The 25,632-nt window shown below is 38.1% G+C and overlaps 1 protein-coding gene across 9 annotated transcripts in view; it reads right to left on the bottom strand.

Annotated features, from left to right (window-relative positions):
• Window positions 1–25,632, bottom strand: part of ARHGAP23 (Rho GTPase activating protein 23) — a 223,291-nt gene that overhangs the window by 34,161 nt on the left and 163,498 nt on the right. For 8 of the 9 annotated variants that reach the window (XR_009154779.1, XM_058179571.1, XM_058179570.1 and 5 more), the window contains 7 exons: window positions 17,949–19,533; window positions 13,028–13,183; window positions 10,506–10,617; window positions 9,686–9,743; window positions 7,426–7,563; window positions 1,754–2,056; window positions 709–770 (listed from right to left, as the gene is read on the bottom strand). Coding sequence is in view for 8 of the 9 variants with exons in the window: in XM_058179571.1 (XP_058035554.1) it covers window positions 709–770; window positions 1,754–2,056; window positions 7,426–7,563; window positions 9,686–9,743; window positions 10,506–10,617; window positions 13,028–13,183; window positions 17,949–19,533 (2,414 nt within the window). In the remaining variant the exon portion in view is untranslated. The remainder of the gene's footprint in view (window positions 1–708; window positions 771–1,753; window positions 2,057–7,425; window positions 7,564–9,685; window positions 9,744–10,505; window positions 10,618–13,027; window positions 13,184–17,948; window positions 19,534–25,632) is intronic. The other variant, XM_058179568.1, reaches the window with a different exon arrangement.

The following is a 25,632-nucleotide window of genomic DNA, read 5'->3' as shown; positions in this document are numbered from 1 at the left end:
GACAAGTAATGGGATCTCACCCCGTTACGTGACACTAGGGATTCGAACTGCTGAACTGCCGACCTTTCGATCAACAAGCTCCGCGTCTTAGCCACTAAACCACTGCATCCCATATGTATATGTATATAATTCTCTAATTTTTCAGTTTCCTCAAATAAATTTCCAGAGATCAAGTCCTTCAGTGATAAAGTGTAAGTTCTTTGTGAACCTCACTTTACAAACAGGGATTAATATAATCTATAGTGTTACATTCTTAGAAAACAAATCCCTGAATCATAAATACTTTTGTAAATCAGGCTGAAAAGAGTCCCAGTTCATCCCAAACCAATTTGGTGTAGTGGTTGAGGCATCAGATTAGAAACCAAACTCGGTCCCTACGAGTTCTAGTCCCACCTTAGTTATATAAACCAGCTGTGTGACCTTGGGCCAGTCACTTATTTGTTATTATAGGGAACATAGCAGGAGAAAGGAATAATAGATATGTCTGCTGCCTTGAGTATATAAAAAATAATAAAGAAATTTTATAAAATAAAATAAATATAAAAATGTATATAGCAATATTATTAATGGAGGTGTAGTCAGCAACTTGAATTTTCAAATGAAATAGACCAGATTCAGATTTATGATCTAAGAAATATGAAACTTAATTCTTGGCAGAAAAAGGGCTAATTCTCAAAGAGAAAGATAGTAAGATGGTAAGTAATTTACCTCACTTTTCGGTAATCATTTAGTTTCTTATTGATCAGTGCTTGGCTTGCAAACCCAGGGTCCTGGTGATTAAAAAAAAAGGAATACAGAAGGGAAGGGAGAAAAAAGAGACAAGGGATATGAGAACTCCGGTAAACTCTCATTTCAATGTTTTTCTATTTGACGAAACAATCTTTTTGCCAACTTTCTTGGAAAAGTTAAAATAAGTCAAAATAGTTTTTTGAATTACTGATGAAAAAGCTCCTGACGGTTCCAACAGTCTGATCTTTAAATATCTATATCTATATCTATATCTATATCTATATCTATCTATCTATCTATCTATCTATCTATCTATCTATCTATCTATCTATCTATCTATCTATCTATCTATCTATCTATCTATCTATCTATCTAACTGTATGGTGCAGTTACCCATGTTCCTACATAAAGAAAGGAACCTATTTAGTATTGTTGGAAATGAAACGTCTGCAAATTCTGTTCTGCAGTCTAAGGACTAACTGGAGAAAAACATAATTCTGCTCAATTATGAACTGAAAGAGCACCTTATAATTTAGTCAGATGACCAGCAGAGGTCACCATAATAAACTAATTGGAGCTTCCATCAGAAATTCCACATTAGAATAAAACTCTGGAACTGTAGAAATTTGATAATATTTTTCCCCAGGCTTTACAATTCTAAGATGCTATATGCACACAAATCACGAGCCTCCAAAGATTGCTTTAGGATACATTCCAGCAGCCATTGGCTATTCTGTTTGAAGTTTTGGTGAGTATAGTTCAGTAGCCTCTGTAGGCTTTATGTTCACAATTCTTGCCATGTTTTCATTCAGCGTTGCGACACTGGAAAATACCCAGAGATCTTTGTATATTGCAGGAAAGCCTCGGCTGTCCTTAGCCATACAACTTAATAATTACACGAAGCATTTGCAATTGGGTTCTTCCCAAGGGTGGAAGATAAATTAAGAAAAAGCAATGGTAGAACATCTAAAAGAAGTACATTTAGAGAACCAGTGGCAAAGCCACCAGGAGAACTACTTCTCACCTCGCCCTCGGCTTTGCTACTCTCCCTGATGGCTTTAATCCAGGCCAGCATGTCATCCCGGTCCTCGGCCTGAAAGAGACATTCACAGAAGTCAGCGGTCGTCAGCCGGAAGACGTGCTTCCTCTTGGTGTCACTGTAGGAGATGTCTACCAGGCACGCTCGGATGCTGATTGGTGGCTGCTCCTCCTCACCTGGGGGCGGGGCAAGGGCCACAGCCTCCCTTCGGTCCTTGCATAAGTAGAGCGAGTGTGCACGCAGGACAGCAAAGGCCCGTTTCCATTGCCGGATGCCTCCGCCAACTTTCTGCAGAGGGGAGAGGAAAGAAGGAATGAGACATGAGAAGGGTGAGGAGAAGAAAAAGATCCACAGGAGAGATGTAGAAAAAACAGAGTGAGAGATTGATGCAAATTTGTTGGGCACAAGGAATCAGAACAACTCCATGAAAAAGTATCTGCCAATGTAATTTCCTTATTATTATTCCCCTATTTATAAGAATCTTGCCAGACTAACTGCATTTTCTTGAGAACAAGCAATTACAGGTTTCAAGAGTCTGGCCTCTGTCTCTTCCTCTCATGGAAAGATTCCAAGCTACGCTCTTTACTCCCCTCCTTTACTGTAACTAAGATGGAAATTCCATCTTATATTCTGTCAACATGTTAGCTCAGGAGATGAATGTATTCTAGTGTTTCTCAATCTGGGCAGATTGTGGATTTCAACTTCCAAAAATGACCAGTATGCAATTCTACATAGGGTGCCCATATTAAGAAAGATTGCAACTAGCTTGACTCAGCTTGCTTAACTCAAAACCAAATGCCACGTAAGGTTAATCCTATGATCATTTCTTGCTTTCAACCTTCCATCTGGATTTATATTAAACAATTCATACCATCCTTTCTGTAGCTCTCCAGAATTTTATACTAGACCTACCTAGAAACGTGCTGAACCAAACCTAAACCCTTTGATGTGCAAAATTGGCATTCCACCATGATGCCAAAATTAAATTTATTTTCTAAAAATATAGCAATATAAACTGAACAATTAAGAATCTTCAAAAGTTAAAGCTCTCTTGTAATATTGAACAGATTTATTTTACAGATTTATACTTCTTGGTTTAAATCTGAAATTCAAACCAAGCACATTAACATGTCTGCTTATTTATAAAATTGTTTATTTATTTAGGTTTTATTTATAAAACCTAAAAAAAATAGGCTGCCAGAAAATGACTGGCACTTGTGCTGTTTTCATCGTGTCTCTTTAAGCCTTCTCCTCAACCTGCAGGGAAACATTGCCTATAAAAGCTGTGCTGAGAAATAGCTGATGGTTGTGATGGAAGGGGATGTTTATATCTGTGTGGAAGTAAAGCAGCTAAAAAGCTAATTTTGTCTAGCAATATTCACAAAGAGTAGGAATAGTAGAATTTATAAGGAGTAGTAATTAGAGTAGCAGTCGTTGGACTAGTAATAGCAGTGGGTAAGAGTGGAGTAGGAGTTAGTAATAGCTTGTGAATGCATGTGTGTTTGTGTGTGTGTTGTCTAGGGACCTGTGTTATATTGGATCTTTTGTGTTTTGAGCTCATGGAATTATTTATACTTAAAAGAACTCATGACTAAGTGGTAGAGGTGCGATGTCCAACAGAGTGTAACAACCATACAACCATATCATGCCATGAAAAAGCAAACATTAGGTGCAAACACAAAGGCAGGTTGACTGTTGTAGAGCTCAGACATTGCAGGAAACAGCCATCATACTGACTGCAGAAACCAGACCTTTTACCAGAACCTATAGTATACCACACAAACCGATATGGAAAAGGTAGCAAGGTAGATTCTCCCTTAGAAAAGACTACTCACCTTAATTAGAGCCAAGTATCCACCCTTGGCCTGTAGTTAAGCCAAAGAAGGCAGAATAGTCAGAAAAGGCTCAGAAACCTGGGCCAATATCATCATAGGGATGTTAAAGCAACAGAAGGAGTTTTCATTAATGGAAGATAACAATTGCTTTGGAGAGAGACAGGCCCGGTGGTGGGATTCAGCTGGTTCGGGTGAACTGTTAAATTGCTGCCTCGCCCCTTCCCTCCTTGCTCCTTCCCAGAGTCCCCACGTGCCCCACTTTGGCTCCAAGGTAAGTGCAGGGCAGCTTAGTAGCCCCAAAACAGGGTGCGGTTCCACCCCCCCCCCCGCGGCCTGTTTTCGCTACCAGGAGGTTTCAGTGAGGCTCCTAGGCCCAAAATGGGGTACGGGGGAGGGGCAAGGCACCCCCCCACGGCCTGTTTTTGTTTCCGGGGAATGCAGGAGGCGAAGTGCTGCCTGTCACACACCCTGGCCACGCCCATCCATTAGGGCAGAGAACCGGTTGCTAAATTATTTGAATCCCACCACTGGACAGACCAGAATGAGAAAGGAATGAAAGAGAGCAAGAAGAGAAGGTGGGGGACTTGCTTAAAAGGATAAAGTCATCAGATGGGGCACATTCACCTCTAGGGTTTTCAGAATGTACAGAGAGGGGAGGTGGTCCCAAAGACATAAAAATCTCTAAATTATCAAGAGGAAGAAGACATAGAGGCCTACTTTACCAGGTTTGAAATACCGGTAATTGGTAACTCTGGTAAATGGCCTAGGAGTGAGACTAGCCCTATGTTTAATAGGAAAGAGCTTATAATAGCTTTCAAGCAAGAGAAGTAACATTAAAGAGATAATTCAATAAAGGCATGATTTTCTTACCTCTATAGGGAGAAATTTAGAACCTATGACAAATGACAACCACGAAGGGATTCATGAATTGTGGGTGAGGTTAGAAGACTTAGGCAGGAAATGGTTGAGGCCAGATGAAAGGAGCAAAAAAAAAAAGTGGTAGAGGAAGTAATTTTAGAATAGTTTCTACAGATACTCCCTATTAAAGTTCGGTTTTGAACCTAACAGCACAACCCAGAAAAGGCAGTAGAATTGACTGCTTGGCAGTAAAAAGGTCATGAGTAGCAGTGAAATCCGGTTAGATCTATCTTTTTTTTTTTGTTTACATTTATATCCCGCCCTTCTCCGAAGACTCAGGGCGGCTTACAGTGTATAAGGCTCATTCTATTTGTATTTTTTTTTTTTACAAAGTCAACTTATTGCCCCCCCAACAATCTGGGTCCTCATTTTACCTACCTTATAAAGGATGGAAGGCTGAGTCAACCTTGGGCCGGGCTTGAACCTGCAGTAATTGCAGGCTGCTGTGTTTTAATAACAGGCTTCATAACAGCCTGAGCTATTCCGGCCCTTGCGTGAACTGGTAGCGCCAGCGGTGAGAGGCTCCGCCCATCCACCGGGATGTCATTATGTTCCATTTTTGAGCCTCTGTGCATGCACACTCACTCCCGAACCGATAGTGAAGGTAAGTGTATTTCACCGCTGGTCACAGGATATTAGAAAGGAAGATACCGAAAAAGAAATCCTACTCCAGGAGGTAGGAACTATAAGGAGCTGTAAAGTTAAAGGTAAAGGGAGTAAAGAAGCCTTAAGCTCCTGTTCAAACAAAAGGAAAGCATTTGGAAGTCAAAGAGACCTGTAGCTGTTACAACTGTGGGAAAAATAGGCATTTGTTAAAACTATAAAGGCCAGAGGAAAAATGAAATATCTGCAGTAATACAAACATCTCTGGGGGGGAAATATATTAATGGGATCACTGTTAGAGACTTAGAAGATACTGGGTATAGACAGACATTGATACATTCTCATTTAATAAAGGCAGCCTCTATAGGAAAAGAGCCTCTTACAAGTGTGTTTGTGAGATGATCCCCTCCATTACAGCCAAAGCGCAGGGAGAGGGAAAGGAATAGGTAAAGGTGGTAGAAATACTTTCTAATTCTAATTTTATTTATTTATTTATTTATTTATTTATTTATTTATTTATCACATTTATATACCGCCCTATCTCCCGAGGGACTCAGGGCGGTTCACAGGCAAGTAAAAGACATATAAATACAGACTAAAACCACAGTTAAAAAACTTATTCTACAAAGCCGAATTAAAAAGCAATATAAATAATAAAAACCATTTAAAACCAATATAAATTTAAAAACTAATCCAGTCCTGCGCAGATGAATAAGTGTGTTTTAAGCTCGCGACGGAAGGTTCGGAGGTCCGGAAGTTGACAGAGTCCTGGGGGGAGTTCGTTCCAGAGGGTGGGAGCCCCCACAGAGAAGGCCCTTCCCCTGGGTGTCGCCAGACGGCACTGCCTAGCTGACGGCACCCTGAGGAGTCCCTCTCTGTGAGAGCGCACGGGTCGGTGAGAGGTATTCGGTAGCAGTAGGCGGTCCCTACATTTATAATGTAACCTAGTGATTGGAACTTATTTTCCACTTACAGGATGGAAGTTTCCACTTACACTTTAGAAAAAGAAGGCTAAGATGGTGGAAGCAAGCATAAGAGCCCAGTCTAAGGCAAAAAAGAGGATGGAACAGAAGCAAGAAGAGAAGGAATATAGGATTCTTTGTAGCTCTGATTAAATAAGAAAAATGAGATGTCTTACATAAGGGCAAAGCTTTAGCAAAGGCTGAGAGCTAGAGGTGAACCTGCAGGGATAATGGAAAATTTACTTAGACTTCTTGCAAAAGAAAGACCCAACATTTAAACACTGTTAGTAGCAGAAAAAGAGGGGGAAAAGGAAACAACACCCAGATTCCAAGAAAAACCAGGGTTGCTGTACTGAACTGGGCTTCGTTACTATATGAAGAAATACAGTGAACAGAATTTGAAGCTGAGGCAAATCAGGAATTCCTATTTGCATTGAATATGAAACAAACCCTTATTATAATATCCTGACTTGATTTACTTCCTCCTATTCACGGCAGCCCCAAAATAGAAACAATCATTGGTGCCACTTGCCCATAAATTCATCATCCCTGATAGCCAAAGGACAGCACTGGACTCATATCTGTTTATTAATAAACAATAGGAATATACAGTGATTTTTTTATATAGAAGATACACATATCCCAGCAGACTTTCCCACAGAAAAATCCATTAAGTGCCCCAATTGGCAGGCAACATCTGTTACTTGCTACCTTTGATTTCAGATGATAGAGCCACATCTTGAAGCAGGCAATTCCTAATAACAAATCAATTTCATTGATTGATTTCCCTGCATATTCTTACTTTCTTCAGGAGTAATTTCATAATTCTCTGTTATGCCTCAGTTCAACCATATTTTCTTTAAAGAAGATAAACATATGTGTACCTACAGGTGTTAATAAAGTCCAGCCTCCATCAACACCAGTCATCACAGTCAATAGTCACAGAATAGTAACAAAATCTGCAATCTAACAGCCTTTAAAAGACCCAAACAACCCACCTTGGTTCAAGAGCCCCCAATATCTTAATCTTGGCCAAGAACTCCAAATCCCTTTTGCAATTTGTCTTTTTTACCAATATTTAATTCTCATTGAGATCAAGATTTTATTTTGACCAACTTAATCTGTTCCGATCAATGTTCTGGGTATTTCTACTGAATTATCACCTCTACTATTACCCAAACATTTCATTCTTGAGGTCATTACAAGTTCAGTTTTTATGGATTTGTGAATTCTTCTCTCCTCAAACCCTATCCTGCACATGAACAGAGATGCCCTGTATTACCAAACTTAACATTATTCTTTTCTCTTAAGGAGAGCCTAACAGAAATTTCAGACATACTTTGCCTTTTTTGGTGAGGATCTGTTTATAGTGGAGCCAGCCCTCTTTCCTCACATCACTGAAAGTGACATCCGAAAGATCAGAGGTGGAATGCCTCTTTGAACGTGTGTCTTCAGAGGTACCCAAGCTATCCAAAGACTGTTAGAAGAGAGGAAAACACAGTTCAATAAATATCATCAGTGGATTAAAAGAAATATTGAACTTTAAGAAAGGAAAGGCTGAATATAAAGAAGGATGTTGCTGTGGTTAAATAGAAGAATGGAATAGCTTTCCTAACCAAGCAGTATGTTGTATAATTTGAAAAACAATATGCTTAGTTGGGAGAAGGTGGAAAGAAGGAAAGATACACTGATTGTGCTAGAAGTCAGGGTTGAAAATAGTGACTCTATCAAAGTAGTGAAGTTAGATATATACAGTAACTGAAACTGAGTCTCTCTGACATACTGTACTTCAATGTCTTATTAGCACATGACATTTGCTCTGGCAATTCTCCGACCACTGATTCAAATCTAAACCAACCAAAATTGCTGTAATCAAATTGAATCTAATTCAATCTCATAGAATTGTTTCCCAAGAAGACCACAAGCCAGTGTTGCCCAATAAAACCCAATTCCATCACATTATTAATAATTTTTCAATGGTGAATCCATGTATCTTTCAACATGCAACATGCCAGTATGGAAAAGTAATTACCTCCATTGCTACTGGATGGATCACATTTAGCTACAATAAAAACATTTCATATAATAGGTAATCAGTCTCTCATATTTCTGGCCCATTCCTCAATGGTGAATTGCTTGAAGGTATTTTAGAATGAACTTCTCTTCCAGATCCAGCCATATTATTTGGATGAGTTTTACATCCAGATTTTGATTTGATCATTCCAAAACAACGAATATGTTTTTCTCCATCCATTTTCTTATGGACTTCCTTATATGTTGGGATTATTGCCTTGTTGCATGAGCTACTTGCACATCAGTTTCAGCTGACAAATAAACTGAAATTCTCCTGTAGATTTTTCTGACAGAAAGCAAAATACATGTTTCTTTCAGTGATGGCAAATCATCCATTCTGTGACAGGGAAGCACCCACAGCCATAGCGCTGTCATTTTTTGATCACAGGTATATGATTCTTACTGTAGAATTAAGTGTTTAGTTTCTCTCTCAAATACAATAACATCTGAGAAGTTATGTTTTACTGATCAATCAATGGTGTATTCATCAAGGTGTCTGGAGGGTGATCCAGGTGTTCTTTAACAAACTCTGGAACAAGTATCAATTTTCTTCTAAATGAAGCACACTACTATCATGAATTGTATTTTGTCCATTTTTATCCATGCTACATTCGTGTTTCTCATATCTCCATGCTTTCCTGGTGGTGGTATATTGAACACATTGACTTCATCGAAACTGAAAAAGGCTTAAAAATCCCTAGGTATTACCAGGGGTACCTTGTGATTTCATGCATAATGTTATACTGCACTTAAGTAATTTTTATAGAAAAACCATTCTTGAGAAAAGCCACTACTTCATCAAGTCTTCTGCACTTCAGATTGCTTCTATGTTTCTAACTGTGGATTGCTGAAGCTGTAAAAATGATCTTGTAAATTTTTCCAAGCATTGACTTTTTTTATAGAGGTCTTTGGTAATTTATTTTAAGTAGAGCATGATATGTTTCTAGAATCTGTATGGCAAGAAATTCACTATGATGATGGGATTTAGATAAATCATGGGCTAAATTAGCTGAGATAGTTTAATAGAGTACTCAGTGGATCCTAGCTTTCCATTTAATTGAATTGATTGGACCAATGACCTTTTCATACTGGCACATTTTATGTTGTATAACATTGTTTATAAAATAAATGAAATCAATATCAAATTTTGATGGTATTTGTTCACCCAAATTCCTTTTATATACAGTATCAGTTTGAATCTATTTTGCTATTAAAAAGCATGGAAAAATAATAAGCTGCAATTAATGTTTCACAGAAATATTAAAGAGTAAATTATCTCCCCAATACAATAGTATGGCTCTGCATTTTCCAGTTATAACATCTGCAGCCTATGGAAGTCTCAAGAATAATAAAATGTGTCCCTTAGCCAGAAAAAAACCCTGATCTTTGTAATTGGAAGGATTGCTTTTGAGTGTAATGTTAGCAAATTTCTAAATCGTTATTTAGATTTCTCCAAATTATAGGGAAAAAAGGAAACCAAATCTACCCATTCATACTTATTTAAAGAGAGAACCACAAATACTCACCCCATCAGTAAAGAAACTTCTTAACATACGTAGGCTAGGTACACGACTTGGCAATCTCCTGCAGACACAGCATATGTATGGTTAGCATAAACAATACAAAGTAAAAAGAGAACTAGCTAGCTGTGCTCACTGAATAGGATCCTTTCACTGGGCATTACTCATTTTGGGGGGGAGAATGAAGTTTTAGTCTTCAGCAATTGATGAAACAGGCACTAGTTCTAATAACTAATATTGTAAGATAGTAGTATTAATACTATCCAAATCAATTTCAAATCTGCATGTGGAAACCATAGACAATCATATGTCTTGGAGAAATTTTTCAGTATTAACAATTCCCTATAGATCATATATACATAAACAGTCCTCCGCACACGTGTAATTAATTGTTATTTTTGGTTAAAATAACTGATTCAAGTTTTTTAAAAGTACTATTTACTGAACCCAAATATCTAACTCAATATCAAAATAACTTAATACTGTCACATGTTCATTTTTCACCTATTCATTTTTCTTTACGGAGTCACACAATTCCTAAGACTATTTTTGCTACAAAAAACATAGGTTGAAAGCAGACAGTAGATGCCTCAGGGTCTGGGATGTCTAACAGAAAAAAACACTGCTTATATTCACAGCTTCAGCTCTGTTTTTGCAATTTTTAAAAAAGTGCTCTAAAAACTCATTTGCCAGGATACAAAGCCTATGTAAACTTTAAGGTGAAAAAAAAACTGTTCTAAGTCCTTCTGCAGAATTTGTCTGCCTTCCAATTTATGTAGCTGCTCTTCACCAATGCCAGAAAATATTTACAGAGTACTAAACCCACCTTAAAAGTTTTCCCTCATCCCGAAATGTATTCAGACCATCATCACATGACTTGGAGCGTTCTGTGGTTATGGCTAAGAGGTAGGAAGATCGACGGCTGGCTTTGATATTGCCTGTGACAAGTACAAAGACAAATGTTGGCACAATAACAAAGATAAAAACAGCACAGAAGGGCCAAAAGGGATCATCTCATTCAAGAATCTGGATCCACAGAGAAAATGTACTAAAGTGGATGGGAACATTATACAGAAAGAACAATCCCTTTCTGAGTTCAAATCCTGTCACCTCAGATAATTCTGAGCATGAAGAACTCTCATTCCTCTGAGTTTTCCAGTAACCTCCTCTAACTTATATACCCTATCTAAGTCGATTTCCCTTGCTTCTACAGGGCAATCCACAGGCAATATAATAGATTACCCTGGCTAAAAGAAAATTTTCAGTCAAAAACGCAACTTAGTATTTGGCTATATATGTACAATTGTTACAAGAAGGGGTAACCGTGAAAGAATTATTCATAAATATGACTCTGTAAAAACTGTGAGGCTCAGCCTAACCTGCTTGGAGGTAAAAAAGAGATTCATATTTTAAAATACCAAGCACTAATTTAGAACCTCAAGGAAATGCCTATCATTTTTTGGCAAGAGTGAATTGAATTCTCTCCCATTTGTATATCTCACAGCAAAGTGTCTGTCAATAGCAGTTGCCAGAAATTGGTCTAAAGCAACATTATGCTCAGGTTTAGTGCTCTAATGTTTTCCAAAAGTAATCATGCTTATGGAGAAAGCTGTAGGTGTGCCCTTACAGATAACATTTAAGATCAAGAAGCTGGAATCTGAAAGTAGACTGCCCACAAATTACTATAATAAATAAATCACTCAGTAAGTCTATCTATCAAAGATGTAGAGTCAGATTTTGCCTTTTTTCAGTTTCGTTATGATTATTCCCTTTATCAGCAAGAACTCTGTGAAATCCATTGATTTCCATTCCTTCTGCACCTCTTGATCTAAGTTTTTTATCAGAACTTGAAATACTTCAAATTTTTGGCTTTTTGTTCTACAAGTAGTTCAATATCTTACAGAGGGAAGTTAAATGGATGCAAATATCTTGTCCTTCTTCCCTATATTTCCAAGTCTTTCACTGGTAATCCTTCCTCTTCCACTAAACCTTTAATATACATCTATTACTGAATGAATGCATTTAGGCCACAATATATAATTTTATGTTAGTTCTTAGTACACATCTCACATCTTCTTCCTGCTCTCATAAACAAGAGGATGTAAAGAAACTGACCTATATGGATTCTAAATCATATGTATTTAAAAATGTACGTATAAATGCATTCTACATTTATATATTAAGTATTCATGTCAGCATAATGATGTCAAAAGTTAGCAGGCAAACATCTAGGAAGAGAGAGAATATGGTTCTTCCTTAAATTTCTGATAACTGTGAGGGATTTCTTTTTGGGATTAAAGAACCAAATTTAACTTGAAGAGCCTCTGTATATTTATAGCCCTAAGAATACACTTTGGAAATATAAAAAAAAGTTAATATGACCTATTGTCAAAGTGATCTACCTTTTGTATCTCCATAAGTATGTGCGCATGTGAATGAATGCACATATACCCACCCACATTCATTGTTAAATAATTCAGAGTTGTGGTAGCTCTTCATTTCATTTTACAACCCCTTGTAATGCTCTCATAGCACACAATTTAAGAATGACTACCTTAGATATATAAGGCCCGATTTAAAAATAACTAGTTTATAAGTCTAAAGCTTAAGGCTGGTAATTTTCTAAATTTCCTTCCCCATCCAACTGCCTCTCCTTATGATTCAGTTTCAGTGGAATTTTTGTAAACATGTTGTCATCTTTTTTTTTTCCTTTTTACAAGGCAAATTACTTAGAAGAAAATCACATGCAAATTCTTCTAGAATTCTTCTACATAATAAACCTGTATTTTTCTAATTTGACTTAAATTGCAACTCTTAACAATTATAGATAAAATTTATTGTAATGGTCCAGAACGGTCCACACAAACAATAAAGGCACTAAGTTTACTTACTGAGTCCCTACCTACTGTAGCATTCACTAACAAAATACATATATTTTTTTAAAAAAAATTAAACTGAGACTGAGTTCCCAGCTTCTCAGATGTTGCTTTTAATTTACAACAACCTGGTAACTACAAACAGTGAAAAATTGCATATAGGTAATGAGAGAAAGATGGTGAGAAGGGACTGGATCTCCCTAAGAAGTAGCTTAATTTTGTAACATAATTTCGAGAGTTTTGCCATTCTTTTGCTTTTTTTCACTATTGCTAGCCAAAGTAAGCTGATACTCTGAGCTAAAGGTAGTGCTATCAGACTGAGCTGAAGAAATCTGGCTATGTAATAGATGGCAGCAATGCTATACAAAAAGGCTAGCTATTTGCTGTCATCTTTTAGTTTCCTGCAAGCCAGTTTGCAATCCAAATTTGAATAGCTCATGTTCAAGAAAGGCAATGTTGGCTAAGTACTTACTACAATCCTGGGAATAATGGCGATTCATGGCAAAGGTGAAGGTAGGTGAAGAAGGGCTAGCAGAGAGCACCGGGGCAGAATTCATGGCACTGGAAACAACAGAGGAAGCAGGGATGTGCTTTGCCTTCAGATCAATGCTGGGGCTTGTCGGTTCATCTGAAACAGAACAACCATAAAACGATGAATTATATACAAATGCATTTATATACATTTAATATATTGCATATTTTACATCCCAAGACAATTTCTCTTCACTCAGTGTGGCCCAGGCAAGCCAATAGGTTAGACACGCCTGCTTTAGATGGTTTTCTCCTATCCAGACTCTAACAATCTCCAGAGAATGAGGTAAGATTTCCACAGCAACTCCGTACCTGAGGTGTTGATTGATTGATTTGTTTGTTTGTTTATTTATTAGATTTATATTGCTGCCTTTTTTGCCTATGGAGACTCAAGGTAGCTTACAGAATATAAAAAAACACATTTAAAAAACAGTAAAACTCAAAAAAAAAATCAAATAAATTTATGTAATAAAAATCATCCCTGACCCCTACCTCCCACCCCAGCAACAGCCAATCACACGAGCCATTTAATAGGCTCCATCCCACTCTGGGTTCCTCAGGCCCGCTGGCAAAACCAGGTCTTCAGCACCTTCTGAAAGAGAATTAGGTGGGGGCCATTCTAATGCTCCATGGCATAGGGCCGGGTTACTTACGGGACCGCCTACTGCTACCGGATACCTCTCACCGACCCGTGCGCTCTCACAGAGAGGGACTCCTCAGGGTGCCGTCAGCGAGACAGTGTCGTCTGGCGACACCCAGGGGAAGGGCCTTCTGTGGGGCTCCACCTCTGGAACGAACTCCCCCCAGGACTTCGTCAACTTCCGGACCTCCGAACCTTCCGTCGCGAGCTTAAAACACATTTATTCATCTGCGCAGGACTGGATTAGTTTTTAAATTCGTGGGTTTTTAAGGGGTTTTAAATGGGTTTTTAATCGGTTTTTAACGGGTTTTATTATTTGCTTAATTTTAATTGCGGCCAAATTGAATAAGTTTTTTAGTGGTATTTTAATAGTATTTATTTTGTAATAGTATTGTTTATTTTATCTGCCTGTAAACCGCCCTGAGTCCTTCGGGAGAAGGGCGGTATAAAAATTTAAATAATAAATAAATAAATAAATAAATAATAAATCTCTGAGGGAATGATGTTCCAGAGAGTTTAGGCCCAGTACTCTTCAACATCTTCATCAATGACTTGGACGAGGGGATAGATGCAGAACTCATCAAATTTGCAGATGACACCAAGCTGGCAGGAATAGCCAACACTCCAGAAGATAGGCTCAAGATACAGAAAGATCTTGACAGATTTGAACATTGGGCACTATCTAACAAAATGAAATTCAACAGTGAAAAAAGTAAGGTTCTACATTTAGGCAAAAAAACCAAAATGCACAGGTACCGTATATGTGGTACCTTGCTCAATAGTAGTAACTGTGAGAGGGATCTTGGAGTCCTAGTGGACAACCATTTAGATATGAGCCAGCAGTGTGCAGCAGCTGCCAAAAAAGCCAACACAGTTCTGGGCTGCATAAACGGAGGGATAGAATCAAGATCACGTGAAGTGTTAATACCACTTTGGTAAGGCCACACTTGGAATATTGCATTCAGTTTTGGTCGCCACAATGTAAAAAGGATGTTGAGACTCTAGAAAGAGTGCAGAGAAGAGCAACAAAGATGATTAGGGGACTGGAGGCTAAAACATGATTGCAGGAACTCGGTATGCCTAGTTTAATGAAAAGAAGGACTAGGGGAGACATGATAGCAGTGTTCCAATATCTCAGGGGTGGCCACAAAGAAGAGGCAGTCAAACTATTCTCCAATGCACCTGAGGGTACATTGAAGAAGCAATGGGTGGAAACTAATCAAGGAGAGATGCAACTTAGAACTAAGGAGAAATTTCCTGACAGTTAGAACAATTAATCGGTGGAACAACTTGCCTGCAGAAGTTGTAAATGCTCCAACACTGGAAATTTTTAAGAAAATGTTGGATAGCCATTTGTCTGAAATGGTGTAGTTTCCTGCCTGGGCAGGGGGTTGGACTAGAAGACCTCCAAGGTCCCTTCCAACTCTGATATTATTATTATTATAGAGAGAGGGAGCCACCATGGAGAAGGCCCTTCTTCTGGGTCCCACTAGGTATATCTCCCTTGTGGATGGGACCTGTAGCATTCCATGCCTCTCTGCTCTAATGGGTCGAGTAGATGTGACTGGTAAGAGATGGTCCCTCACATAACCTGGTCCCAAGCCATGAAGGGCTTTAAAGGTGACAACCAGCACCTTGAATTGCACCCGGAAGCAAATCAGCAGCCAATGCAGCTCCTGCAGGAGGGGTGATATATGTGCACACCAGGGTCTGCACAAAACTGTGCAGGCCACTGCATTTTGCACCAACTGGAGCTTCCGGATGCTCTTCAAGGGCAGCCCCATGTAGAGTGTGTTGCAATATAATATATATATATTTGAGAAACATCAATATAGTCATGATACTTCATTCCAAATCTCTGTTTGAAGTCTTCTAATCATGTCCATTCACTATAGGTTACATCTTATATAATAAGATGTAGGAAAGACTAGCTCTTTCAGCACCTACACAAGAATGGGGTCATCCATTTCCCAAGGTAGTCGAACTATAGAAGAATTCAGAATGCCTCATCATAGAGAGCCTTTTTCAAAAGTCACATAAAAACATGGAATCATTTCTAAATTGTACAGCCCATGGCTGAAGATGTATAGGAAAAGGTGACTAACAGATGAAGCAAGGATATGTGGAACCTGAAAAAGAGATGGTTGTGGCATGGTAGATCACAGGCCAAGCTAGAGAAGAAAGTAATATACAGGTTATCCAAATTCTAGCCTCCTCATTGAATCAAGCCAACTTATATCAGTTTCACTATCACTCTTGTTTATAAAAATAAGATTCCCTTCTCTTACTCTCTGTATAGAGGGGAGTGAATCATCTTTCATAGGACATAAACTGTACATAAAGTATTTATTTAGGGGTGAAAGCTATTGTGCTAATTGACTGTTTGGAAAAGTGGATGCAAGCTCTTCAATTTCACTTTACCACTTCAAAATTGCCTCCATGAATCACTTATAGACATGTGCCTAAAATGTAAACAAGATTTGGAAAACATGCAATAATGGCTTTTTGAATTCCTCTTCTCGGGCAATGTACATAGGAACTGTCAATATTTTTTCCATGTTACACATTGTGCCTTTATATGTTTTTCCTTTTCTCATGTGTTGCGTGTGTGAGTGTGAACCGGAAAGCTCAGGGCAGGTTGCATATGCACAGCTCTTAGTCACATAATCAAGAGAAAGACTTAAAATGGACACATTCCAAATTGCTAAATCTAGGCCATTTTTAACCCATTTTTTCTTCTGCCAATTTCTCTGTCCCAAATTTTCTTTTTGTCTTCAGTGATTTATTGTAATGATGGACAGCCCTGAGCCCTTCTACATAATTTCTTTCCAACAAGTCATTTGTTTGGAAAAATAACAACGTGCAAAGAAACCCTTACTGACCACCAATATTTAATTCCTCTTTGCAAGTATAAGAGTACAAGCTGTATTAAGGACCATATATTGGTCATAAATATATTAAAGATCAAAACCTATTCCATTCCACAGGGAACATCCCACCTGATTAGATGACCACTCAGATAATCTGGTTATACTCTCCTTGTTTAATCTTTAAACCTTGTTTAATCTAGCTCAATGGCTAGGTTAAATCTTAGTTAAGTCTTTAGTTAAGTCTGACCTAACAGAAATCAGGGAAGGAATACCAACTGGTTAGGCCAATTTCATTTATCTCCATGACTCTATGGCTCATGACCTGGATGTGATGTTCATGAGTGCAAGGACAAAGAATACTGCCTTCCCAGTATCTCTTTCAACCCTGCTCTTTTATATCCACCAATTACTGGGCTGTAAATCTGCTATTTGTATTAAAGTTCTGTTTTGCAAACAGATAAACTACTAGCATCTCAATCATATTATGCAACTAAAAGCAGGACTGCAATTAAAGTTTGAAATTGGCAAATTAGAAGAGAAAAATGCCCTTCTTGAGAATTTAGCCATCCCTGCAAGCTCCATTACCATCATAATCTCATTGCTTTGATCAAAAAGCGAAGTTCCATGACCTTTTTCCCATCTATTTATCCATAAATTAGCCATAAACCCCAAAAGAAAAGTCTCTGGTTTCAATTGCACATTACAGGTAATTCCTGGATTAAGAACCAGTTATATTCCTAAATCTAAATTAGTGCATGTATTTGCATCCAAAATTTTTCACACATCCACCATATATGATAAAATACCCCTTGACAATTTCCTGAAAATTACTAACAAATTAATATTGCCTTTATGCAGTTGGTCAGCTCTCACAAATGTAAATCATACCAATATACTCTAAATCTCAGAAGGGCCTAAACACTGCACAGCTATAGCATCCCCACCCCCCAATATTTTTATAGTAGGTATATTTAATAATGTTTGGACCTCATTGTAAACAAATTATGAATCTGTCAGAGGAATTGTCTTAACAAAATTTTATTCTGGAAAAATAGTATACTAGAATCTATTTCTAAGACCCTAACTCTCTAACTGATTTAAACATTCATATGAGGTTCAAGTTGTACATATACATTGACTATGAAAAATAAATCTCAAGAGCATAGTTGACAAGGAAATAGCATAAATAAAGGGCAGGGACAATTTATTTGGGTCCAAAGATAGATAGATAAATAGATTCTACTTCTGCTTTTTTCCAAGTAATCTTGAAATAGTGCACCAGGCATTAACACTTTATCAATTTATACTAGTCAACACCCCTCCTTCAACAGAGTATTGTTTTGTAAACCTACCAATAAATGGGATGAATGCAAGTGAATCCTCTGGTGTAGCCAAAGGGGCCACACCCCTCTTGTTTTCTTTATTGGCTGCCGGCGCCGGAGCAGGTGGATCACAAATGTCTGTTTCCTTTAGATCACTGGGGAAGACAAAATTCATCTGTCTTGCAGGAGGAGGCATTTTACGTCCTGTTGGGGGCTTCTGTCGAAGAACCACTTCATCTTTTCTCTCCTCAGCATCAGATTGTGGTGGTTCTATAGCTTGAGATGAAGAAATCTGCTCAAAGGATTTCACATCATTCTCCTGTTTGGCTGATCTTTGGTCCATTAGGATCTCTGGGCTGCTGTCCAGGAAAGGGTCTGGACAAGTAGAAGGAGCACTTGAAAGCACAGCAGTAGGCAAAGACTTCTCAACGTAAGATGGTGTTGAGTGACTCAACTGCCTTTGAGAAATATTAAATGTTGGAAGATCTCCAAAAGTAGCATCGCGGAAAGAAAGAGCATGGAGCAAGCCAGTCCGACGCTGGAATGAAGGGCTGTAGCTTCGGTAGCCAATATAACCAGAGTCATCAATGCTCTGGAGGTTGGGCTGAGAAGGATGTTTTTGCACATGTACAGAGGGAGGATCTCTAGAAGAGGCAGAAGGAATACAAGTACTTGGATGATTAGGCTGGGCTCGGTTAATTTGCCCATGCTGGTAAAACCTGTCTGATGGCAATATGCACCTCCCATAACTAGGAGAAACCAAATCAGCCTGTTCAAGAGCTTCCATGGATTGCCCATATTTCACCAGATAGTTATCTGATCTTGCGCGGTAACTCCAGTTATCATGAGCTGAAGACTGAATTAAAGTTTCTTGGGAAGCACTATGAGACCATCCCCGGGAGGACAAAACATCTCCCAGATGGTCTTGAGATACACTTCGGTAACGAGGTGGCATAGCACTGCATCTCTCCTCTGAAGAGCTTCGCCGTGGTACTTGACTTGAGATCCAGTTGGACAAGGCCTGTTGGCATTCTAGACGGCTAATAGATTTGGGTCCAGCTCGAATGCATTCCCGTGAGGGCCTGCCCTCACGATGAGCATCCTTCAATCCACCATGTGGGTGATGATCAGGAAGATGTTTGGGGGGTCCATAGCAGCTGTGGTTGGGCATAGAGTAAGTGGAAGGAATGTAAGGTGAGGGAGAGGCTACAGAACCTGGACAAGTGCTATTGGGGTACTGGGAGAAAGAACCAGAAGCTGGGATATGCCTTGGAATAGGTGCCCGTTGAGTCATTCCATACTGGACCTCCTCTGTACAATGGGCAGGACTGGAATGGTTGCTAGCGAAATTTTGTTTGGATTCAGTCCAGGCACTTAAATGAGTTTTGTGAACTGCAGTGCTATTCAAAGGAGAAGATGGGCCTGAGGACCCTGAATGATAGGACTGCCTATTATCCACCTGTTGTCCCTGGTAAATTTCAGCTGTTGAAACATCCCGTCTTGACTGAAATGGATAATTTTTACGAGGATAGCATATAGGTGGTGGCTCAGGAATGCTCTGTGCCCCTCCAGAGTATGGTTCATTGCCCTTTAAGTATGCATCTTGAGAATATGCCTGGAAAAAGGAACAATGGAAAAATTAGGTTATCTAGAAAACTGAGCTACTGAGTCAAATATAGTATTTATGTATACAGGTGAACAAGTTACAAATTATATTGAGACTATATTTTAAAATCATGGATTACGTAAATTCTATGACTTTTTATTGATAATATTTCTGTGAATTATCAATTACAAAAATGAGGCTTGGAATGGATTATTTAGGTTATCAAGTTTAAGTTTTTGTTCAGAGCAGGAATCCAAGTTAAACCTTCCAGATAGATAACTGTCTAGCCCCAGCTGCACATATATAATGAAAGGAAAATTACCTTTCTGGGTAATTGATTTCACACTTGAAATACAATTCACACTTGTATTTCTTACTATAAATGCATTGTTTGTAATATTCATTGAATCTGCCTTCCTTAGATTAAATTGTAAATTAAATGATAGCCCCCCCCGAAATTTGCATAGTTTCAATCCCGGTGATATTCTAAAGATAAAGGTAAAGGTTCCCCTCGCACAAATGTGCTAGTCGTTGCCGACTCTAGGGAGCAGTGCTCATCTCCATTTCAAAGCCGAAGAGCCAGCACTGTTTGAAGACGTCTCCGTGGTCATGTGGCCGGCATGACTCAACGCCAAAGGCACACGGAACACTGTTACCTTCCCACCAAAGTTGGTCCCTATTTTTTTCCACTTGTATTTTTACGTGCTTTCGAAACTGCTAGATTGGCAGAAGCTGGGACAAGTAACGGGAACTCACCCCGTTACACGGCAGCACTAGGGATTCGAATCGCTGAGCTGCTGACCTTTCGATCAACAAGCTCAATGTCCTAGCCCCTGAGCCACCGCATCCCTTGGTGATATTCTAGAGTTATTCTGGGAGAATAATTATGTTTTTAAAGGTGATATTCTAGAGATCTTTAAAAACATAGTTATTCTCCCAGAAGTTCAGGTAGGATGATTGTGAAGCACCATCAGTGATTTGTTAAGTTCCTTTTTTCTCTATTTTACATTGTAAATTGCCCAGAGACATTCTGGACTTGGGAGACCTTTAGATCCAATCAGGCAATCACCAACACTCTGAAATGAGATTTTTGTCCATGTAACATTTCAAGTATCTGAACAGTGCTATCACATTCTACCCTCCCAAGTAATCCTTTCTGAAGACTAAATAAGTTTCTTCATGAGCTTAGTTTCTAGTTCCTGGATCATATTTTCTGAAAATGTTCAGTTTTTCAGAATCCCTTTTAACATGTGATATCCAGAACTGGATACAATGCATGATGCACAAATCAGACAAAAACAAAAACAAATTGAATACTTAACTAACTTAACTAACTTAATACTTAACATAATTTGAAAATTATTCTTCAGTTAATGAAATCTAATATTTGCATTTGTCTCCTTTGCAACTATATTATTATAGTGGTGATTGATGTAAAGTTTACAACTGACCACTATTCCATTTTTCCCCACAAGTACCATTAACAGGCTAATTAAGCCCCATGCTGTATTTTTCAATTTGATTTCAATTTTTTTCAAATTTCCTACATGAGCAATTTTACACTTTTAAATTTCATAGTTACTTTCAGGTTGTTTTCCGGCTTACAAGATCAGAATTGCAATTCTGACTTCTAGTGTATTAGCTTTACTACCCAATTCTGTATATTTTTTCAGTTTGATAACCATTTACCCCGCTTCACTCAAATCATTAATGAAAAATATGGAAGAGCAGAATACCTAGGACTGAATCTTATAAAAACTCCATTTGATGAAGAAATATTATTGTGCTTTCTTTGAGTCAGATTTTCAAGCTATACATGTCTATACATCCACTTGCCATTCCATCCAACCCACAATTAACTAGCTTGCTAATCAGGATGTCATATTTCAGATATGGCTGTGTATTCTAGCATTACACATTGCAGTTCAGCAATGGAATACTTTAAGGCCAATTCTAGCAGTCAGAAATGTTTTCCTTAGCAATCCAGACGCCAAGTCAGCAACAATAAAGGAGCCAGGAATTGCAGTATGAAGGAAAACTACAACTACAGTGTTTAGAAGACAGGTGCTTTAAGTGATCATATTTTATTCAAGAATTGTCCCTTTAGCAAAGCTAGCTTCTAATACTAGGGAACTAAGGCAAACCATAGACTTATTTTTGGAGATTAAAAATGGAAGCACTTTAAACTTTTGTAATTCCCTGTCTGTGCCTCCTGTGAAGAGCATACATCCACATATGCTGAACTTAATCTCTGAGGATCTTTCTTTCTCTTTCACTAGATCTTCACATTTGTTAGCATCACTATTCTTCAGCTTTTTGATCCTCTTTCCAGTTGACCCTATTATCTGCACCTTCCATGAGACCCTCCAGTTTCTGGAGAATAAGATGCTCCTGCACACTGCCATAGTCACAAATATTTTCCTTACTACGTACTTACAAATTCACCCGATGTTTACACAGCAGCTCAATCAATTTAGACAGTAAAAGAGTGATCTTTTAGTTCAAATTATTTTAGAACAGTTTGTCAACTTCTGGTTTTTGGCATGTTTGTAAGTATGTCAATTAGATCAACAAAACAGCAGCACAGATACAATTGTGGGTGGAAAAGCATCTAGTAAGATTTTTGAAAAAAAGTAGCTGATGTTCCACTATCTATACTTTTCTTTACTGGCTTTCCAAGAAGGAAAGAAACTTCGTTGTGATTATAGAACTAAGAAAGAACTATGACATTTTTTAAATTTATTATTAAATTGATACACCACCCATCTCACAGTGTGAGGCAACTCAAGATACATTGTTTGCCTGTCAGTTCTCTGGCAAGCAAGGTGACAATAAACCCAAGGAATAGGAAATATTAAAAGGGTTGGCCACCAAGGAAGACTTTCCCAGAACTCTACAAAACAAGGCCCCAATACTCCTAAAAGTTGACCTCTTAACTTCTATTAACATCAGAGATCTATCAGGAGAGAATGTTGATGGTTTCCCCCAAAAAAGTGATGCAGTATCATTCTGGTAGATATTTTTTCTCAGAAATAATTCCCATTAAGTTTAGTGCTGCATGCTCCACTAAAGTAAACATAGCACTGCAGCCTTATATTTATTTTTCATCTTATTTAAACATACCATTCTACAAACCTGTTTTAAAGTATTAAAGATAACTCCCTCTCTCCTTCCTCAACCACCAGATTTCCTATAGTTGAAGTCTAGGAAAGTTGAAAATAATGTTGGAGATTTGCCAGGAAGTTGCTAGTATTTAAAATCCTTACAGAAATGGACACTATTTATATATATTTTATATATATATAAATATATATATATGTTTTCTGAGGTTTTCTCGGGTGCTTGTATGTAGGTCTTTGGTTATTGGTTTCTCACAGAATTGGAAGTGTCTTGACGTTTGTGAGTCTCATTCGTCATCTTCAGGCTTCAGCCGTGCTTCTGGGAGCAATGTTGGATCATCCCAGAAGCACGTTGAAGCCTGAAGATGACGAATGAGACTTCGTCGAAACGTCGCCAAGACACTTCCAATTTTACACGGGAGAAAACCCGAACAACCAAAGACCTATATATATATATATATATATATATTAGAGAAAAATTATGACAATTAGGTATCAGGATAAGATTATTTCTCTCGTTAAAGAGAAAGGAAGAAAACTAAGAAATGTATAAATCTCTGAACTTCAGAATGAAAAACAGGCTGACTCATTTCACATCTAACATTCTGCAAGTTGGCAGTCATACTAGGAAATTTCTATGCAAAGAAAAGTAAGTTGCATCATAGTGAAAAATGTCTGATCAGGTTTGCTGAGAGACGGCTTGAAAGAATACTGGTGTGGCTTTTATCCCACCTCATACATGTCTCTTTTCCCTAAACTACCACCTAACCATGAAAATACCTTTGTTAAATAATAATAAAGTCCGAATACCATGCTGAGAATCAAAAAAATTCTCAACTGCTCCTGGCCTAGCCATTCTATTACACGCTGGAAACTTGCCCTTGATAGATGAAACCACATTTCAGGCCAGGGACTTGTCAAGTTCCAAAAAAGGAGTTATGTTTAAACCAGACCTTGGCTTAAAGGAGCCATAAGAATGAAAAAAGAAAAGAAAAAACAGAAAAGAGAAGGGGAAAAAGAAGAGAAAAGGCTAGTTACTATGCTATATGGTATTTGTTTATTTCTGCCTGGCAGCAGCTCCTGTAAAGTTAATTAAATACTCAACTCCTCTTGCTTAATCCTGATGCAGGATAACAAGTCCATTAAAATATATACGCAGTCTATTTTACATGCTGCTCAGAAGTGGCTAAGCTTCTCCTTAAATCCAAATTCTGCCTTTCTGTCTGCCAGGAAAAAGTCACCCTAGTTCTGGTCAGGCCCAATATAAATAGCACAATGTTTACTCTTATGGGGATGAAATTCTCAGAATTTAAAATCATTACCTTTGTCTTCTCTGTTGTATTTCTAGTCTTGTATTTTTGTTGCGCATTCTCGATCTCCCTTCTTCAAAAAGAGAAATGTTCCCTTCCCCTGGAAATCTCTAATGCCCAAGCTAATATTTCTTCTCTTTCTCAATCTTCCTTTTAAGTGTTGCTTTCAGGGAAAAAAATGACATAAACTAAGACGCCTCAATGTGGGAGGGGTGAAGAGAGCCAAGAATGTCTCTTCACGCATCCTGTCAAGAGTAACTCTGTAACCCCAGGCTCTGTCATTGGCTGGCTAAGCCGGCTTCCGCACCACAGGAATGCCGACACACCCCTGTGAGGCACCAGGACAGGGGGAAACCCACACAAAGGTTCCTTTGCTATGAGACATGTAAAAGCAAAAGCAACATGGGGTAACAGCGCCTTGCACAGACCTAGAGTTACTGCATCTCTGGCTGTAAACCCTTCTGCCAATGCTTAATTGTAGGCAGAGTAGTGCTCAATACAATTCCAAAATGCTTTTGTTCAAATTTTTAAGTTGTTGGGAGGCTATTATAACAGAAGCTGCTGTAAATTGTGATAGATAGATAGATAGATAGATAGATAGATAGATAGATAGATAGATAGATAGATAGATAGATAGATAGATGATAGAATTGAAGAGAAAAAGAACAAAGTAAACAAGGAGGTGAAAAATAAAGCCAAAGAAATAACAATTTGCTAATTGTTGTTTTTTGCAATTAATACAACATACTTCCCCAAAGCTCTGAACCAGGAATGGGTAATCTGTCACCCTTCCAATATTGCTCAGCTCCAACTCCCAGGAGCTATGGTCAATTGGTTCAATTTTAAGAGATCTTGATACTATGGCAGCAACATCTGAAACAAATCAGCTTTACTAAGCTAACCGATACAGGCAACCAGAGGGCTCTACTTAAACCCCCGACTTTAATACCACCTCATTTAGAATTCTAGCTATGGAGAATCCAAAGCTTGTACATCCTTTTAAGGCCCCAATAAAAATCGGTTTTGTTGTTTGCTCATTTTTTTTAAAAAAAAGAACCGATCATGGACTAATAAAGTACAGTGTTTTCTTTGTTTGTTCTTATACTCTGTGTATCAACATGGGATATTCATTCCAATTTGTAAATCACCTTGGTTGTCTTCATGTTATTTATAAGTCTGAAAGAATGAGTCTTTTGGCATTCTCAGTTTGTTGAAGAGGAAATACAAGAGTTCTTTCTTTGAGCTCACAAGCAGGCATGAGCAAGATAGTTGTCACTATAACATGAATAACACTAGTTCCAAAAAGAAAACCATGTTGTAAGCACAAAATCAATCCAGATGGAGATGTTAGGAATATGGAATATGTCTGTGCCATACAGTATAGAATAATTTCTAGAATGAAATACCTAGAAATCTCAATTCTTATTTCGGGGAAAAAATAAAGCAAATTTCTATCCTTTATCTATGAAGATAAGCTTCAAAGCCCAGAGAAAAGATTGTATTTTCTCATTACTTGCAGTAGAAAATATTATCTACAATAACCTTAGCTGAAATTTAAAATTATAGGTAATCTTACAAAATGCATATATATTAAAATACAAACAAACACCTTCTGGTGAGAATGGAAGACCAGCTTCATTTTAAAACTCACACCAGGAAAACCTTGAGCATTGGGAAAG

The sequence above is a fragment of the Ahaetulla prasina genome, chromosome 4 (genome assembly GCF_028640845.1).
Source record: "Ahaetulla prasina isolate Xishuangbanna chromosome 4, ASM2864084v1, whole genome shotgun sequence".
NCBI lineage: Eukaryota > Metazoa > Chordata > Lepidosauria > Squamata > Colubridae > Ahaetulla > Ahaetulla prasina.
Note: the sequence above shows the minus strand (reverse complement) of the source record. Positions and strands in the feature narration are given on the sequence as shown.